The following is a 15,314-nucleotide window of genomic DNA, read 5'->3' as shown; positions in this document are numbered from 1 at the left end:
AATGTCTGTACATGTCTCCTGCCCATTTTTTGATTGGATTGTTTTTTATTGTTCAGTTGTGTGAGTTCCTCGTATATTATGGCAATTAACCCCTTGTCAGATATATGATTTGCAAATATTTTTTCTCAATGTGGGGCTTGTCTCTGTTTTGATTCTAGTTTCTTTTGCCTTGTAGAAGCTCTTTAGTCTGACGAATTGCCACTTGTTTATTTTTTCTTTTGTTTCCCTTGTCTGAGAAGACATGGTAGTTCAAAAGATCCTTTTTAGTTCACTGTCAGAGAGTGTACTACTGGTTATCATGAAGTTTGTGTAAAATATCTCGTAGATGAGATAGTCCATTTTCTGATAGCCTCTTATCTCACATTAGCTGAAGCAGGTTCCATCCCTTTCCTCTTCCTCATCAGTACTACTGATATTATCTTCCAGGAGTTTTATAGTTTCAGGATGTATCTTCAACTCTTTGATCCATTTTGAGTTTATTTTTGTGTATGGCGAGCTACTGGTCTACCTTCATTGTTTTGCATGTAGCTGTCCAGTTTTCCTAACACCATTTATTGAAGAGACTATCTTTTCTCCATTGTATGTTCTTGGCACCTTTGTTGAAGGTTAGATGTCTGTAGATGTGTGGTTTTATTTCTGGGCCTTCAGTTCTGTTCCATTGATCTGGGTGCCTGTTTTTGTAGCAGTACCATGCTGTTTTGATCACTATGGCTTTGTAGTACATTTTGAAGTCAGGGATTGTGATACCTCCAGCTTTGTTCTTTTTTCTCAGGATAGCCTTAGCAATTTGGGGTCTTTGGTTGTCCTATATGAATTTTAGGATTCTTTGCTCTATTTCTGTGAAGAATGTCATTGGGATTCTGATTGGGATTGCACTGAATCTGTAGATTGCTTTAGGTAGTATGGACATTTTAAGTGTCTATTCTTCTGATATATGTACATGGAATCTCTTTCCATCTCTTTATGTCATTATCAATTTCTTTCAGTAATGTCTTATAGAATTCATTGTGTAAGTGCTTCACCTCCTTGGTTAAATTTATTCATTTAGTTGTGATTGCAAATGGAATTATATTCTTGAGTTCTTTTTCTGTAAGTTTGTTATTGGAGTATAGAAAAGCAACTGATTTTTGTAAGTTGATTCTGTACCTTGCAACTTTACTGTAGTTGTTAATTATTTCTATTAGTTTTCTGATGGATTTTTTGGGGTTTTCTGTATAGAAGATTGTGTCTTCTGCAAACAGGGAGAGTTTCACTTCTTCACTCCCTATTTGGGTTCCTTTTATTCCTTTCTCTTGCCTAATTGCTCTGGCCAAAACCTCCAGTACTATGTTGAATAAGAGTGGTGATAGTGGGCGTTCTGGTTTTGTTCCTGTTCTCAGGGGGTGGTATTCAGTTTTTGCCCGTTGAGTATGGTGTTTGCTGTGGGTTGTCATATAAGGCCTTTATTATGTTGAGGTAATTTCCTTCTATCCCCATTTTGTTAAGAGTTTTTATCATAACTGGGTGTTGGATCTTATCAAATGCTTTCTTTGCATCTATTGAAATGATCATGTGGTTTTTATTCCTCAATTTGTTGATGTGGTGTATCATGTTGATTGATTTGCAGATGTTGAACTCTCCCTGTGTTCCTAGTGTGAATCCCACTTGATCATGATGTGTGAGCCTTTTGATGTACTGCTGAATTTTGGTTGCCAGTATTTTGTTGAGGATTTTTGCATCTGTGTTCATCAGCAATATTGGCCTGTCGTTTTCCTTTCCTGTGCTGTCCTTGTCAGGCTTTTGTATCAGTGATGTTGGCCTCATACAATGTGTTATGAAGTGTTTCATCTTCCTTAATTTTTTGGAATAGTTTGAGAAGGATATGTTTTAAGTCCTCTTTGTATGTTTGGTAAAATTCCTCAGGAAAGCCATCTGGTCCTGGGATTTTATTCTTTGGGATGTTTTTGATTACTGTTTCAATCTCTTTGCTTGTGATTGGTCTATTCAGATTGTCTGTTTCTTCTTGACTCAGCTTTGGGAGGTTGTAAGAGTGTAAGAATTATCCATTTCCTCTAGGTTATCCATTTTGTTGGCATATAGTTCTTCATAGTAGTCTCTTATAATCTGTGTATTTCTGTGGAGTCTGTTATGTCTCCTCTTTCATTTCTGATTTTGTTTATTTGAGCTTTCTCTCTTTTTTTTCTTTGTAAATCTGGTTAGGAGTTTGTCAATTTTAGTTATCTTCTCAAAGAGCCAACTCTGGGGCCAGCCCCGTGGCTGAGTGGTTAAATTTTCATGCTCTGCTACAGCAGCCCATGGTTTCGCTGGTTCAGATCCTGGGCACAGACGTGGAACCACTCGTCTGGCCACGCTGAGGCAGCATCCCACATACCACAACTAGAAGGACCCACAGCTAAAATATACAAGTATGTCCTGGGTGGATTTGAGGAAAAAAAGCGGAAATAAAAAAAAGATTGCCAACAGTTGTTAGCTCAGGTACCAACCGTTAAAAAGAAAAAGAATCAGCTCTTTGTTTCATTGATCCTTTCTACTGTCTTTTCTGTTTCAATAGCATTTATTTCTGCTCTGATTTTCATTATTTCCCTCCTCCTACTGACTTTGGGCTTTGTTTGTTCTTTTCCTAATTCAGTTAGGTGTCATTTGAGATTGGTTGTTTGGGATTTTTCTTGTTTAAGGTGTGCCTGTATTGTGAAGAATTTCCCTCTTAATTCAGCTTTTGCTGCATCCCATGTGTTTTGGTATGGTATGTTATCATTTTCGTTTGTCTCCAGATATTTGTTGATTTCTCCTTTAATTTGTTCAATGATCCATTGCTTGTTTAGTAGCATGCTGTTTAGTCTCCACATCTTTGTCCCTTTCTCAGGTTTTTTCTTGTAATTAATTTCTAGGTTTTTAGTATTATGATTGGAAAAGATGCTTGTTATTTCAATTTTCTTAAATTTATTGCGGCTTCCCTTGTGTCCTAAAATATGGTCTATCTTTGAGAATGTTCTCTGCGAGCTTGAGAACAATGTGTATTCTGCTGTTTTTGAATAGTGTTCTGTATATGTCTATTAAGTCCAACTGGTTTAGCTTTTCATTTAATTCCACTGTTTCTTTGTTGATTTTCTGTCTGGATGATCTACCCATGGATGTGAGTGGGGTGTTGAGGTCCCCTACTATTTTTATTTTTAGTATCTTCTTTTAGGTTTGTTAATCATTGCTTTGTGAAGTTCGGTGCTCCTATATTGGGTGCATAGATACTTATAAGTATTACTTCTTCTTGATGGAGTGTCCCTTTGATCATTGTATACTGCCCCTCTTTGTCTTTCTTTACTTGTCTTATCTTGAGTCTACTTTGTCTGATATAATTATAGCGCCACTCGCTTTCTTTTGTTTGCCATTAGCTTCGAGTTTCATCTTCCACCCCTTCACTCTGAGCTTGTGTTTGTCCTTGGAGCTGAGATGTATTTCCTGGAGGCAGCAAGTTGTTCACTCTTGCTCTTTAATCCATCTCACCACTCTGTGTCTTTTTATTGAAAAATTCAGTCCATTTACGTTTAGGGTGATTATTGGTGTATGAGGGCTTAATGTTGTCATATCACTCATTTTCCGATTTTCCTGCATTTCCTTTGTTTCTTGTCCTGTGTGTCTTGGTCCGCCCATTGAATTATGTAGTTTTTAATGATGTGTTTCTTTGTTTTTTCCATATTTATGTTTTGTGTCTTTCTTCTGCTTTTTTGTTCGGTGGTTACCCTGAGGTTTGTATTCAGAATCTCGTGTATAAGATAGTCTGTTTTCTCATGGCCTCTTATTTCCTTAGTCTAAACTGATTCAGTCCCTTTCCTCCTCCCCTCCTAAGTTGTTTTTCTTATATCTTACTCCATCTTGTGTTGTTTGGTTGTGGTTAAAGTGACAAGATTGTCTGTTTTTGTTGTTTTCCTTCCCTTTAGCCTAATGTTAAAATCGAATATTTGCCATCCTATTCTGATTCTGTCTACCTGTTTATCTGCTTACTCTGTGTTTTGTGACCCGTTTCTCCCTTTTTTCTTTTTTCAGGTTTGAGCGCCTTCTTGAGGATTTCTTGTAGGGGGGTTCTCATAGCTACAAAGTCCCTTAACTTTTGTATGTCTGAGAAAGATTTAATATCTCCCTTATATTTGAGGGATATTTTTGCTGGATAGAGTATTCTTGGCTGAAGATTCTTGTCTTTTAAAGTTTTGAATATGTCATTGCATTCTCTCCTAGCTTGTAAGGTTTCTGCCTTGAAATCTGCTGAAAGCCTGATGGGGTTCCTTTGTAGGTTATTTTCTTCTGCCTTACTGCCCTTAGTATTCTTTCTTTTTCATTCATTCTTGCTAGTTTTTCTGCTATATGCCTTGTGGTAGGTCTTTTTACTTTGACAAATCTAGGAGATCTAGAAGCTTCTTCTCCACATATTTCCCTCTCTTTCCCTAGATTTGGGAAGTTCTCTGCTATTATTTCTTTGAACATGCTTTCTGCTCCATTCTCCGCCTCCTCACCTTCTCGAATACCTATAATTCTTATGTTGCATTTCCTTATTAAGTCAGATATTTCTTGGAGACTTTCTTCATTTCTTTTTAGTCTTAGTTCTCTCTCCTCCTCTGTCTGGAGCATTTCAACATGTCTATGTTCGGTTATGCTGATACACTCCTGTATAATGTCCACTCGAGCATTCAGGGAACCGTATTTTGTTTTATCTTTTCCACTGTGTCTTTCATCTCTAATATTTCTGATTGATTCTTCATTATAGTTTCAGTCTCGTGAAGTAGCTCCTGAACTCAAATTGTTTCTCTACATTCTCTTTTACCTCATTGAATTTTTTGATGATAGCTATTTTGAATTCATTGTCTTTTAGCTTACATACTTCTGTGTCCTCAGGATTGAGTTCTGGATGCTTGTAGTTTTCTCTCTGGTCTGGAGATTTGATGTAGTGTCTGATATTGGAGGATCGGGTCTTTCTCATTCTGATATTATTCGGTTGCAGTTACCACCTATCACCACTGGGTTGGAGTCATGAGCCATGTATTCTGGGCCCTCCACCTTCAGCAGAGATCCCAGGCCCTGGAGCTGCAGGGCGTTGGGTGGGTGGGGTGAGGGGCACTTTCTCCTGGGTGCTCTCCGGGATTTATCAGTCAGCTCTCGCTGTCTGGTCTCCTGGGGTCTTGGCTTGATGAGGTCACCCCCCGTGAAAGCTTCCCTCTATTAGAGGGCTTCCTTCTAGGCTTCAAGGGCCTTAGGGCGTCACTGGTGATCCTGTGAATGAGTGACTCCTTACCCCACTCCTTTCCTCACGGATCCTCCTGGGGTTGCGATAGCAGTCTTTAGGGGAGGGAGTGAAGATCTGTCTTACGCTGTTCCAGCTTCTCTGATGGGGGCTCCAGCCCCTCCGCCCTCTGTTGCTACATGTCTCTCTGAGGTTTTGGTGTTGTTAGGATGTCTTCTGTTGGAGTCTGGATGCCCCTTTTTGTTGTATGTTGGCGGGGAGAGAGTCCCAGGCAAGTTCACTCCACCATGATGCTGATGTCACTCTGAGCTGTACCATTTTTTTAAGGCAGTGCATAGTGTCATGATGAAGATTAAAGACTCTTTGGCCAAATCTCCTTACTTCCTGTGTTGCGCAGACTTTTCGTACTTCTTCTCCTCCTACCTTCCCTGGATTTTGAAGTTTATATTCAATATGATAAGCCTTGTCTTTTAATTAGGTAATTTATTAAATTTACAATGATTTTAATTACTGATATATTTGAGTCTTATTTTGTACTTCCTATTTGTCCCACTTTTCTTCCTTCTTTTCCTTTCTCCCTTCTTTTCTTCCTTCCTTTCCCAGCTTCTTTGTATTTTGGGCTTTGAGGGATTATTTTGTGTTTTCCTCTCTACTAGTTTGGAATTTCTGCACTTTTTTTCTGTGTTTATCAAATAATCTTAGTGGTTACTTAGACTCTAAAGTTCACTGGTGCTTCTCAGCCCCCTGAACAGTATGGGAAACTTAGAGCACTTTAATGCAACTCACCCTATTCCGTAGTATATATTATTATTTCCAGGATCTTGTTTCTAAATTTTGATTTTTTTATTCCCCAAATTATGCATTATCTTCTTTATTTTCATGGTCATCGTTCTCTCAGAATTATCCAACACGTTTCTAATTTCCTTTGCTTAACTGTTCCTTCTTGGTTGTTAGATATTCCTTTTTGGATTATTTTCCTCCTTCCTCAAATTCATCTGTTAGGAGACTTTTTAGTAAGGGTCTGCTGATAATAAACTTCATTTTTTATAGTAAACCCTCAGTTTGTATTTGTCTGAAAATAACTTTATTGCTTTTGTGTTTCAAAGGTAGTTTTGCTGGAAATAAAATTCTCTGTACCTTGAACATTGTCTTTGGCTTCTCTTATGAAATTAGGTGTTAATCTAATTGTTGTTCCTTTGTAGTTAATGCCCTTTATCTCTGGCTACATTTAAAATCTTCTCTGTGACTTTGATATGCTGTTTTGTTATGCTATGTCTAGTGTGTCTTATTTTTATTTGTTGTATTTGAGATTTGTTGAGTTTCCTGAATCTGAGGATTGATGTCTTTTATCAGTTCTGGAACATTTTTATCCATTATCTCTTCAGTTGTGCTTCCCTTCCATTCTTCTCTGATTTCCTTCTAGTACTCTTGATTAGATCTCCTCACTTTATCCTTTATCTTTCCTAAATTCACATTTATATTTTTCATCTTTGTTTCTGTGCTGCATTCTGGGTAATTTTTCCAGACCAGTCTTCTATCTTCAGTTGTGTCTAAACTCTTTTCACCTGTACTCTGTTTGCAATTTTAATTATCATAATTATCATTTCTAGAAGTTCTCCCTCTTTTTCTAATCTTCTTAGTCAATTTACTTATTAATTTTTAAAGCGTAGAAATGCTCAAGATAATTGTGGTGAGCCTGGGGCCTGATAGACTTAAAAACAGATGGGCCAATATATTTGAAGTTTTATTGTCCTAGAAATACAACTTATCTGCTCACTTGGCTACTTGCCCTGTGTTGTAGTATGTTGAACAATATAATTACTTTGTGTCATTTTCAATAAATTGTGTGATGGTGATTTTTGTCATTTTAAGAAGTAGGACTTTTAAAACTAGATATCATAAGCAGAATGAAATAATGGTCTTAAGCATTAGCAATTTAAGACCCTTTACATCTTGCTGTATTCTTTAAAGAAGCATTGGTCACATTAGGGTCAGGAGATGTTTCAGCTCAGAAATGAAGCTTTCTGATAGAAGTTTGATTTTAGAACTCTAAACCAATACTTAATGTTTGTGAGTACAGTTTCTAACAAATATCTATCAATTTATTTCAAGAAATGCTTTTGGCTCTAATGTGACATGCTTCTTGTGAAGAGGGAAATATTCTTATATTCCTTTAGCATCTGTTATATGCAGAGGCATTTTTTTTTCCCAAAAGGAATGAATAGTAACTTTATTTGTCTTAACTCCACACAACTAGATCACTCAGGATTACATAAGTGTTGCTCTAAACCAGTTGAAAAATCTTTAAGACCTGTCATTTTTACTGCACTAAAATTCCTGTATAAGCACAGACATCAGCATATTTAGAAATGTTACTGGGTTTTGTGACCTGGAATTGACCCCTGCCTAAGGAGAAGTAGATGAAAAGTCCAGTAGTGTTCTCCCTAGAGCCTGAGGGCTCAGGTATTAATACCTATGAGAGAAAGGAGTGTGTGTTACAGCAGCTGCAGCTCTTCTCTATTAACTGACCAGTGTTCTGTTTTCTCTATTTCCTGGTCTTGTCTTTTGTGTATATTCTCTCTGAGCCTAAACAGCAGAGGAAACGTCATCTGCTAAATGGGGGTTGATAATAGTAATAGTTACCTGGGAGAGTAATTTTGTTGGTAAAGTTAAATAATACAGTTTTAAGCTCAGTGTGGAGATGATAAATGTTAAGTTAGTATTCACTGCTGCTCTACTGGTGGTATTAGATCCCCTGTCAGTGTTGTGCTGTCTTGTCTATAAAAATAATGTAATTACTAACATGGTTTGATTCTTTCTTTCTTAAAATTTTCTACTTCTCCTTCTTCTGGAGAGGCAATGAAAATTATACCACCTATCTGCTATGTCTTTCAATTCCAATGGACGGAGTTAGGGGTGCCCAAGAATATGATGTTCTGACATAGCATAACAAAACAGCATATCAAAGTCACAGAGAAGATTTTAAATGTAGCCAGAGATAAAAGGCATTAACTACAAAGGAACAACAATTAGATTAACACCTAATTTCATAAGAGAAGCCAAAGACAATGTTCAAGGTACAGAGAATTTTATTTCCAGCGAAACTACCTTTGAAACACAAAAGCAATAAAGTTATTTTCAGACAAATACAAACTGAGGGTTTACTGAGTTCTGTCATTTAAAGAGCAGTGGACTTAGAATAAATGTCAGGGCTTCCAGATGGGCTCGTCACATGAGCCCTTGAGCATGGCCTCTAACCACTTCAGGCATTACCTGATCTTTAGCTGGTGACCTTGGAGGGAGGATCCCTAAAGGTCCCTATCAACTCTAGAAACTATGGTTATAACATGTTGACCTTCTTTATCTTGATTACAGTTTTCATTATATATCCCAGTTCTGGTTAGTGTGCTTACAGTGAAAATTCCACCTGTTTGTTTATATTTTAGAAATACACCATAAGTATGGATTTTGTAAGAACATTTGAACGGCAATGTGGATCACAGGCCAGTGTAAAAAGATTAAGAGCGCATCCTGCCTATCACAGCTTCAATAATAAGTGGAACTTGCATGTTTATTTTCAAATAAGGTCAGTAATTTATTCACCACTCCTCCTCCTTTCTAAAATAGACTTTGAATAGGTCTTAAGGGTGTTACCCCCTGTTAGCCCCTCCTTTGTAATAATTATACTGTGCTTTGGGAAACAAAATTTAAAGTGGAAATGTACAAGAAGTTTCATGATTGCCAAAGTTCTGGCTGGCATGACAAAAAGATAAGTTTTATGTGGGGTTAATTAGAGAGCTCAGAACACTGTGCTTGGAATGAGCTCGACTCCAAGCCCAGCTTCATTCCCATGAATTCTCTCGTCCATCATGAAGAGGTAGAGAAAGTAGGAGTTATATAGCAGTCTTCTTTCCATTTTCCCTTTCTCATCACCTTCCTCAAATAGTGGATTTAGGATAAACCCTTAACAATATATGTTTCACTAAAAAATAGATGATTATATCCATTTTTGCACATTCTCCTGAATAAGGTCATGGTAAGTTCCTCCATAGAATGACATGAACTAGAACATTTTAGTTGAAATGCTCTTTAAAGAGCATTTCCTCAGAGTCTGAGGAGAAATTAGGGAAATTTATTAAGAATTAGGTACCTTGATTATAATTGCTTGCCATGATTAAGAGTGTATGTAATCATCTTTTGATAATGAAATCACAGTTGTCAGAATGTTAGTTGTCAGAATGTCAATGTCTCTTTCACATATAATACTGTGTTTTATGCTTAATTCTCCAAGGTTACATCGTCATGTAGATTGTCTTTCAATAGGAAATTAAGAATTTGTTCATCCAAGATATTCATTGACTCACTGGAAATAATTGCTATGTAATAATAAAGATCAAGCCAGGGCAAGAAGGCCTTTGATTCATGAGCAGAGTTTAAAATAGTAAAGTATCATTTTACAGTATAAGACTGCAATAGAAAAATAATATTCAAATTCTGTCATTTCTTTTGGAGTCCAAGTTTGGAGTTAGATTGCTTTAAATATCTACCGCCTTCACATCACACGCTCCTGCCTGCTGTCTCCAAACTCTTCTTTCCTAATCGTTTCCTCCAGATCCCTTGACTTCACGCTTAGTAAGCTTGTACTGTCGCCCCACCTTCTGGAGCCCCCATGGGCTGCTTTCAGCCCCTACTCTGGCTCTGCCAGGCTGAGCCCCACAGTGATGGCACAGCCTCGCCTCAGCGGGTTCTCTTCTCATTACAGGTTCTCTCAAAGCTGGTCGTTGAGCCTTAAAGTATGTTGAAACTCAGCCAGTTCCCTGGAAGATTTTTTGACCATCACCAGATTTTAGCCTTAAAATTCAAATGCTCATTTGAATTTAAATAATTCAAATTTGAGAAAATTCTATTTAAAATTTATGAACTTTTTAGAAATTATGTTTGAGTTATAAAATGTGGGACTTATTTTCAGTACATTTGTTTTTTCATTTAAATAATAAATTCAAGGTAATACTTTGTGGGACTGTTCTATTGATTTTTATCACGTGTTGGATTATTTACTCTGAGGGATGACAAGAAGTTCTGCAAACAAGATTAGGGTCAGAGTTGCATTGTTAGCTGATTCATATCAGTAAGCCTGAAAGCCAGTGAGGTGGTAATGTTTTGAAGTGTTTCTGAGAAGTTAGTATTAATATTGCACTCTCAGTAACAGGCTTATGCTCCTGGATCTGACTATATGCCTACGTCCCAGTCTTCTTCAGGAAAGAAGGCAGCACTCTCCCACCACCACCACCATTCTGTGAACACATCTGTATCCCCTCACTGTTCTGATAGCCTACTATGTCTACATTTTGTTTGTTCTTATAGAAGTATTGGAAAGTAGGTTTAGGACTCAGTTTCTTATAGGAACCAAATAAATGGAGATGTGACCAAAATGGTCTCAAATTGTGGTGAATCAGTGGCTTCCTGGAAACTGTGGTGTTAGCCCCTCACATGCCAAAGGCTAAGCTTTAGGTTTTTTTTAATTGAAATCTTTCTAGATTGTTATATACTCCCAGAACATCCACATGTCTGTACTATATGTCTTATATTCAGTACTTTCTGAATGAGTACTTTCTGCTCCTTTATGACAGAATCTATACAGTATTGACGTGCTTTCCTCCACACCCCGCCCTCCTCAGGTGTGCATCTATACAAAGTGGAGCTGTGCCCTACAGGGTTTCTGCCACTACACAGCAGAGAAAGCACTGCCCATAACTCTTCTTATTACCATTTTTATTTTTTTATGAGTACTTTTGTATTTTGTAGACATGTGGCATGCATGGAGGAATATGTCTTAGAGAGCTTCTCCAAACCCCAATTTAAGAATTGAGAAATGTTTGTATTTGACGTTGCCTTCCTTACAAATATCCTATCCAGAGTAGAATAATATTCCATGTACATGTGAGAACCACAGCACAGCTTTTCAAGTTTCACCAAAGTACCTTCTCTCACTTTTTGCCATTTTCCAAGAGGAAATATGACCTATCACTTCACTCCCAGAGTTATTGCCCAGTACAGCCACCTGAGGGGCTGGTGCTGGGCTCCTGGTAGAGAGGCAGAATTGTGCCAAGTGATATAGGCAGTTTGGCTTTCATGGATCTTTCCCCATGCCTGCACACAGTCACAGCATCCTTGAAGTACACCAGGACCAGGGGTCTGCTGCATTTAGTTCTTGTACTTTTCATTTGTATGTTTTTCAGAATTATCATAAATGCACATATAATTTTATATCTGTGTTGTACTTACTAAGTTATACCTATTCTTCCTCATTGCTGTATAGCTTCAAGCTGACTGCTTTTCACACTGCATTCTAGGATGAATATGCCAGCATTTACTATGTCACCATTTCCTTACTTGGGGCCTTTTGGGTTGCTTCCAGTTTTTCTCTGTTATATACAATGCTGTGTTAACCTTCAGGCCTTTTCTGTGTTGGAGGTTACTTCCTATATTTTGTATAAATTTTGAAAAAGGGTGGAATTAGGGGTGTGAGGTTGAGATCTAGTGCTGGTTTGCTCTCGCAGCTGTAGAGGAGTCCCTTCTCTCTTCTCTTCCTTGTGCTCAGGGAAACTGCTTCCTTTTGCTGCTGTCCTTGGGTCAGTCTCCAGTGCTGTCTTCTCTTGTCCCACTTTTCTATCAGTCACTTGTTCCCTCTGTGCCTCTCAGTTGCATCTTGGAGAGACTACACTTTTGCAAACTTCCCTAGGCCATCAGAGAGTTCCTTTCCTTCCATGTAGCATACAGGAAGCTGCAGGAAACCAGCCAGCTCTAACGGTCCAGGGCAGGCTTCCAGTCTTCACCTCTCAGCCATGTTGTGCTCTTGTTGAGGGCAGAGTTGCTATTTGTTTGTCTGAAGTGCTGTCCTTTTTACTCTTCAGACAATTTCCATAAGCTCAATCTCTGAACTTCCTTTAAACAACACATATGTGCTGTCAAAAAACTAAAATTATCGATTAGGTAAATTGTTCTTAAGCATGTCAGAATTTATTGCTAGCAAGGGAACTAGCAGGGGACAAGAGTGTGCTGGTATACAAGGGATGAAAATGGAAGAGTTATATAGTTGGGAAACAATACTACATAAGCAGCTAGTTTAAAAACTCTCTATATATGTATATAAACAGTTTCATTTCACAAAGTCATAAAAATATATACCTATCTGTTATTAAAACAGAAGTCTAGGACAGAATGATCTGAGATGCCAGGTGAGCCAGCTGTCAACAGGAAAAAAAAAGAAAACTCATGTAAGAAGCAGTGGTGCAGATGCTGAGCAGCACTATGGCGGGCCAGTACTATGTCAGCATGAGGAAGGCCCAGCGGGAATTCAAAGAGCACCGAGTAACGAGTTGTTCTAGTTTTAACTGGCTGCTGTCAGTGATTTTTCTCAAGTTGCAAACAAAAATACAGAATACAACTTTCCCATTTGTTAGTTTGGGGACATTTACTTTCCTGTGATAATGCTGATATAGATGGATTGGAGAAACCGTAGTCTTCGGCCATGAGATGATGAGACGATCCTAGCCATGTGGGGCTAGCCAGAAACAACTTCTTGATGGGCAGTTTGTTTAAACAAGGAGTTAGTTGTGATTCAGATCAGCTCCAAATAACAGAGAAACCCTAAATAACAATGGCTTAATCAAGATAAGTTTTTTGTCTTGCTTAGTAAGTCTGGGAGAATTGGCATTCCACGGCTGGTTGGCCATCTCTAAGAGCATTGGACTTAACAACAAGCTGGTGGGGGCCTTCCTGTTACTTAGGAAGAAGGAAGAATGGACATGGAAAGGCATCTAACACTTGTCAATGCTAATTTGCATTCTTGTTTTTTATCTCAGATTTAGAGAAATAGCGGGATCCTTAGAAGCTTCACTTACAGATGTACTGGAAGATGCTCCAGGTAACTTCCTGAAAGTGATAAATGACAGGATGTCGCTAAATGAGTTAATTAAGCTCAAGTCATCTAGACCTTAATACCCCTAGGGTACTTTCACCTCTTCCTATCTTATAGTGAGTTATACCTTAAAGACTTAGTTTAACTTCTTTTTTCTAAAGAGGCAAAAATAAATTATTTGTTTTGGTTTATAGAGCATCTTGCTTTATAGAGATAATAAAAAGGATGCTTTGAGAATATAGGAAGCAGACCTCATTTTCATTCCTGAATATAACATGTCAAGTGGATATATCCCATGGTGTGCTTTGTGATCAGCCCTTTTTACAGCAAACTGGCTCTGATCTGCTTTCCTCCCAGGCTGAGGTAAAGGGTCAGGATGGCCTTCTCTCCCAGGGGATGACTTACAGTTAAGGCTTGTGCCCCAGGCCTCCAGAGCTGTTTGCCTCAGTCCTGGGACACTGGGCAGGTGACAGTGGTTGGTATGCAGACTTCCCAGACATGTTTGCATTCCTCACAGCCTCATTAATCTGCTGTTATGTTGTAGTCATTCCCAGTGGCCATTCACATAACATATGGCTGTTTCTATAGCCATGTAGGTCTCTAGGCTGTTCCACTTAAATTTCTGCTTCCTTACATGCAGCCAAGTCAATCTGAACCACCCTGTTTTAGCCTCAAAGTTAAGTTTTCATCTGTCTTTGCTGAAAATGGTCATATGTAATTGACTTCCTATGTATAAGTAGTATGTTCAGGTAGGGGAAGAGAAGAGTAGACAAATGAAACAGGACAAATTCAAAACTAAAGTTTAAACTCTTGCAAGTGACTGCCACTCCAGCTTGTGTTTGTTGACTTGGCATCAAGTACGTATTAACAAACTATTTCTGAATGCTATATATGTTTAATATTTATTAAATGCCTAGGAGGTGGAATCATAAAATTAGAAAATGCCTTTGCCATGAGAGATGTTGTAGTAACATGGGTTATGGCCACTTGGTCATCCATGATGCCTCCACTAGCAGCTTTACTCACTACATATACTTCTTCAGATTGCTGCTTGCTTCGCTCTTAAATTAAACATTGAAAATATTACATTTTAGCCCTTAGTTGACTGAGATTCCTTAAATGTATGTTTTCTTCTCTAGCTGGAAGTTCGTATTGCCTTTTGGCTTCTCATAGAACATGGAGCAGCCTTCAGAGGTGTTGGTCAGATGAGCTGTTCCTACCGTTGCTGGTACATCATCTGTGGAGACTCACACTGCAGATTTTAGCCCGGTACTCCATGTTTGTCAATGAGGTGAGGGCTGGCTCATCTGTAATCATGACTGATAAGAATTAAAGATACATTAAGATAAATGCACTAAGATTTTAAAAGGCCATGTTGTCACGAGAGGTGAATTCAGAGGAGAGCAGTAGGCTAACTTCTCTTGTTTGTATCCAGCTCTTTTTGTGTGTTTCCTTTTTATTCTCGCAAGAGTTACCTTTAGGGGTGGGTCTTATCACCTAGTCAGTGCTTTGTCTTGTTGAAAAGCACCACACTGACACATTCTTCTTCCCTTCTCAAAACCAGAAACTTTGAGGTGCCTCCAAATTAAAACAAAGATGCTCATTTTAATGAAAATGATTAGAAACAAAAAGATATATTTTAATAGTTAATATTTAGCTAATTAAAAAAATCATATGATCAAGATTAAAAGGTAGTAGAATTAATTAACCTTTCTTTTCAGAGTATTCTACTTTTTCACTTTTCAAGTAGTTGAATATATTAAATGTCCACATGCCTATGATGATTATTAGATATTGTGCACAAAGCCATAGGATTGTTTGTGCAGTTCAGTACTGAGCACCCAGCCTCTACCAGGTCCTGCACCAGCATCTAGGTCTCAGAGATGCCTTTCCTCCGTGTACAGTCTCAGGTGACAGACAGACATGCACCCTGGTCATTGCTGTACGATGAGTATGAAAATGAGATGTGTGTAAGTTTTAAGAAAAGACAACATGAAGATATCATCCATTGAAAGGAATACAATCTTTGTTAACTGGAGTAGGGAGGGAACTGATTGTCTTCCTGCAGAGTGTTTTAATAGAAAAAGCACAGGCTTTGAATCAGACAAAATCAGATCTTGGCTCTGCCACTTTTTTATCTTATGGCCTTGGGGAAATTAGTTCTCT

General features: G+C 38.1%; 1 protein-coding gene across 4 annotated transcripts in view; it reads left to right on the top strand.

The window, feature by feature from the left end:
- Positions 1-15,314, top strand: part of COG2 (component of oligomeric golgi complex 2) — a 56,738-nt gene that overhangs the window by 30,356 nt on the left and 11,068 nt on the right. For all 4 annotated transcript variants that reach the window (XM_014862652.3, XM_070491493.1, XM_044757689.2 and 1 more), the window contains 3 exons: positions 8,674-8,813; positions 13,093-13,154; positions 14,288-14,439. In XM_014862652.3, coding sequence (XP_014718138.1) covers positions 8,674-8,813; positions 13,093-13,154; positions 14,288-14,439 — 354 coding nt within the window. The remainder of the gene's footprint in view (positions 1-8,673; positions 8,814-13,092; positions 13,155-14,287; positions 14,440-15,314) is intronic.

Source organism: Equus asinus, chromosome 2 (assembly GCF_041296235.1).
Source record: "Equus asinus isolate D_3611 breed Donkey chromosome 2, EquAss-T2T_v2, whole genome shotgun sequence".
Taxonomy (NCBI): Eukaryota; Metazoa; Chordata; class Mammalia; order Perissodactyla; family Equidae; genus Equus; species Equus asinus.
This window is presented reverse-complemented; position numbering and strand designations above follow the sequence as displayed.